The sequence below is a fragment of the Heptranchias perlo genome, chromosome 10 (genome assembly GCF_035084215.1).
Source record: "Heptranchias perlo isolate sHepPer1 chromosome 10, sHepPer1.hap1, whole genome shotgun sequence".
Taxonomy (NCBI): Eukaryota; Metazoa; Chordata; class Chondrichthyes; order Hexanchiformes; family Hexanchidae; genus Heptranchias; species Heptranchias perlo.
In genome coordinates, this window is record NC_090334.1 from 5,535,325 (window position 1) to 5,538,746 (window position 3,422).

The 3,422-nt window shown below is 63.8% G+C and overlaps 1 protein-coding gene across 1 annotated transcript in view; it reads left to right on the plus strand.

Moving 5' to 3' along the window:
• The first annotated feature begins 3,169 nt into the window (after window positions 1–3,169).
• Window positions 3,170–3,422, plus strand: part of chp1 (calcineurin-like EF-hand protein 1) — a 44,666-nt gene continuing 44,413 nt past the window's right edge. The window contains exon 1 of the mRNA XM_067991163.1: window positions 3,170–3,328. Within this exon, the coding sequence (XP_067847264.1) occupies window positions 3,262–3,328 (67 nt within the window). The 5' untranslated portion in view covers window positions 3,170–3,261. The remainder of the gene's footprint in view (window positions 3,329–3,422) is intronic.

Consider the following 3,422-nt stretch of genomic DNA (forward strand, 5'->3'; position numbering starts at 1 on the left):
CGGGGTTTGATGGGTTGTTGGGGACGGGCGGGGTTTGATGGGTTTGATGGGGAGGGGCGGGGTTTGATGGGTTGTTGGGGAGGGGGCGGAGTTTGATGGGTTGTTGGGGGAGGGGCGGGGTTTGATGGGTTGTTGGGGGAAGGGCGGGGTTTGATGGGTTTGATTGGGAGGGGCGGGGTTTGATGGGTTGTTGGGGAGGGGCGGGGTTTGATGGGTTTGATGGGGGAGGGGCGGGGTTTGATGGGTTTGATGGGGAGGGGCGGGGTTTGATGGATTTGATGGGGAGGGGCGGGGTTTTGATGGGTTGTTGTGGGAGGGGCGGGGTTTGAGGCGGAGGGGGCGTGGTTTGAGGAAGGGGCGGGGTTTGATGGGGCGGGGTTTGATGGGTTGTTGGGGGAGGGGCGGGGGTTTGATGGGTTGTTGGGGGAGGGGCGGTGTTTGATGGGTTTGATGGGGAGGGGTGTGGTTTGATGGGTTTGATGGGGAGGGCCGGAGTTTGATGGGTTTGATGGGTTGTTGGGGAGGGGTGGGGTTTGATGGTTTGTTCGGGGAGGGGCGGGGTTTGATGGTTTGTTCGGGGAGGGGCGGGGTTTGATGGGTTGTTGGGAGAGGGGCGGAGTTTGATGGGTTTGATGGGGAGGAGCGGAGTTTGATGGGGGAGGGGTGGGGTTTGATGGGTTGTTGGGGGGAGGGGCGGGGTTTGATGGGTTGTTGGGGGGAGGGGCGGGGTTTGATGGGTTGTTGGGGGAGGGGCGGGGTTTGATGGGTTTGATGGGGAGGGGCAGGGTTTGATGGGTTGTTGGGGGAGGGGCGGGGTTTGATGGGTTGTTGGGGGAGGGGCGGGGTTTGATGGGTTGTTGGGGGGAGGGGCGGGGTTTGATGGGTTTGATGGGGAGGGGCAGGGTTTGATGGGTTGTTGGGGGAGGGGCGGGGTTTGATGGTTTTTTGGGGGAGGGGCGGGGTTTGATGGGTTTGATGGGGAGGGGCAGGTTTGATGGGTTGTTGGGGGAGGGGCGGGGTTTGATGGGTTTGATGGGGGAGGGGCGGGGTTTGATGGGGAGGGGCGGGGGTTTGATGGGTTGTTGGAGGAGGGGCGGGGGTTTGATGGGGAGGGGCGGGGTTTGATGGGTTGTTGGGGAGGGGCGGGGTTTGATGGGTTGTTGGAGGAGGGGCGGGGTTTGATGGGGAGGGGCGGGGGTTTGATGGGTTGTTGGAGGAGGGGCGGGGTTTGATGGGGAGGGGCGGGGTTTGATGGGTTGTTGGGGAGGGGCGGGGTTTGATGGGGAGGGGCGGGGGTTTGATGGGTTGTTGGAGGAGGGGCGGGGTTTGATGGGGAGGGGCGGGGGTTTGATGGGTTGTTGGAGGAGGGGCGGGGTTTGATGGGGAGGGGCGGGGTTTGATGGGTTGTTGGGGGAGGGGCGGGGTTTGATGGGTTGTTGGGGGAGGGGCGGGGTTTGATGGGGAGGGGCGGGGTTTGATGGGGAGGGGCGGGGTTTGATGGGGGAGGGGGCGGGGTTTGATGGGTTGTTGGGGGAGGGGCGGGGTTTGATGCGGAGGGGCGGGGTTTGATGGGTTGTTGGGGGAGGGGCGGGGTTTGATGGGTTTGATGCGGGAGGGGGCGAGGGTTTGATGGGTTGTTGGGGAGGGGCGGGGTTTGATGGGTTGTTGGGGGAAGGGCGGGGTTTGATGGGTTTGATGGGGCGGGGCGGGGTTTGATGGGTTGTTGGGGGAGGGGCGGGGGTTTGATGGGTTTGATGGGGAGGGGCGGGGTTTGATGGGTTGTTGGAGGAGGGGCGGGGTTTGATGGGTTGTTGGGGGAAGGGCGGGGTTTGATGGGTTTGATGGGGAGGGGGCGGGGTTTGATGGGTTGTTGGGGAGGGGGCGGGGTTTGATGGGTTTGATGGGGAGGGGCGGGGTTTGATGGGTTGTTGGGGAGGGGGCGGAGTTTGATGGGTTGTTGGGGGAGGGGCGGGGTTTGATGGGTTGTTGGGGAAGGGCGGGGTTTGATGGGTTTGATTGGGAGGGGCGGGGTTTGATGGGTTGTTGGGGAGGGGCGGGGTTTGATGGGTTTGATGGGGAGGGGCGGGGTTTGATGGGTTGTTGGAGGAGGGGCGGGGTTTGATGGGGGAGGGGGCGGGGTTTGATGGGTTGTTGGGGGAGGGGCGGGGTTTGATGGGGAGGGGCGGGGTTTGATGGGTTGTTGGGGGAGGGCGCGGGGTTTGATGGGGAGGGGCGGGGTTTGATGGGTTTGATGGGGAGGGGCGGGGTTTGATGGGTTGTTGGGGGAGGGGCGGGGTTTGATGGGGAGGGGCGGGGTTTGATGGGTTGTTGGGGGAGGGGCGGGGTTTGATGGGGAGTGGCGGGGTTTGATGGGGCGGGGTTTGATGGGTTGTGGGGGGAGGGGCGGGGTTTGATGGGTTGTTGGGGAGGGGCGGGGTTTGATGGGGAGGGGCGGGGGTTTGATGGGTTGTTGGGGGAGGGGCGGGGTTTGATGGGGAGGGGCGGGGTTTGATGGGTTGTTGGGGGAGGGGCGGGGTTTGATGGGGAGGGGGCGGGGGTTTGATGGGTTGTTGGGGGAGGGGCGGAGTTTGATGGGTTTGATGCGGAGGGGCGGGGTTTGATGGGTTGTTGGGGAGGGGCGGGGTTTGATGGGTTGTTGGGGAGGGGCGGGGTTTGAGGCAGCGGGGGCGTGGTTTGAGGGAAGGGGCGGGGTTTGATGGGGCGGGGTTTGATGGGGTTGTTGGGGGAGGGGCGGAGTTTGATGGGTTGTTGGGGGAGGGGCGGGGTTTGATGGGTTGTTGGGGAGGGGCGGGGTTTGATGGGTTGTTGGGGGAGGGGCGGGGTTTGAGGCGGAGGGGGCGTGGTTTGAGGGAAGGGGCGGGGTTTGATGGGGCGGGGTTTGATGGGTTGTTGGGGGAGGGGCGGAGTTTGATGGGTTTGATGGGGAGGGGCGGAGTTTGATGGGTTTGATGGGGAGGGGCGGGGTTTGATGGGGAGGGGCGGAGTTTGATGGGTTTGATGGGGAGGGGCGGGGTTTGATGGGGAGGGGCGGGGTTTGATGGAATCAACCAATGGAGCTTGTCCAATAGTGCAGATACGACGTCATCCCGTTCCGCGGCACTTGGGGTGACGTCATAATCGGAGTGCGGTGAGGTTTCAGGAGGCGGAGTTCGCTCGTGGCCGGAAGTTGTCAGAGCGCGCGGCGGGGCACAGGCCGGGACAGTCGGACACACAGTGAGAGACAGTGAGAGAGGGAGAGTGATGGGGTCCAGAGCGTCCAGTCTGCTCCGGGAGGAAGAGATCGAGGAAATCAAGAAGGAGACGGGCTGTGAGTGAGGGGCCGGCGCGGGGGAGGATGACTGACAGACAGACAGACAGACAGACAGAGACAGAGAGAGAGAGAGACAGAGAGAGAGAGACAA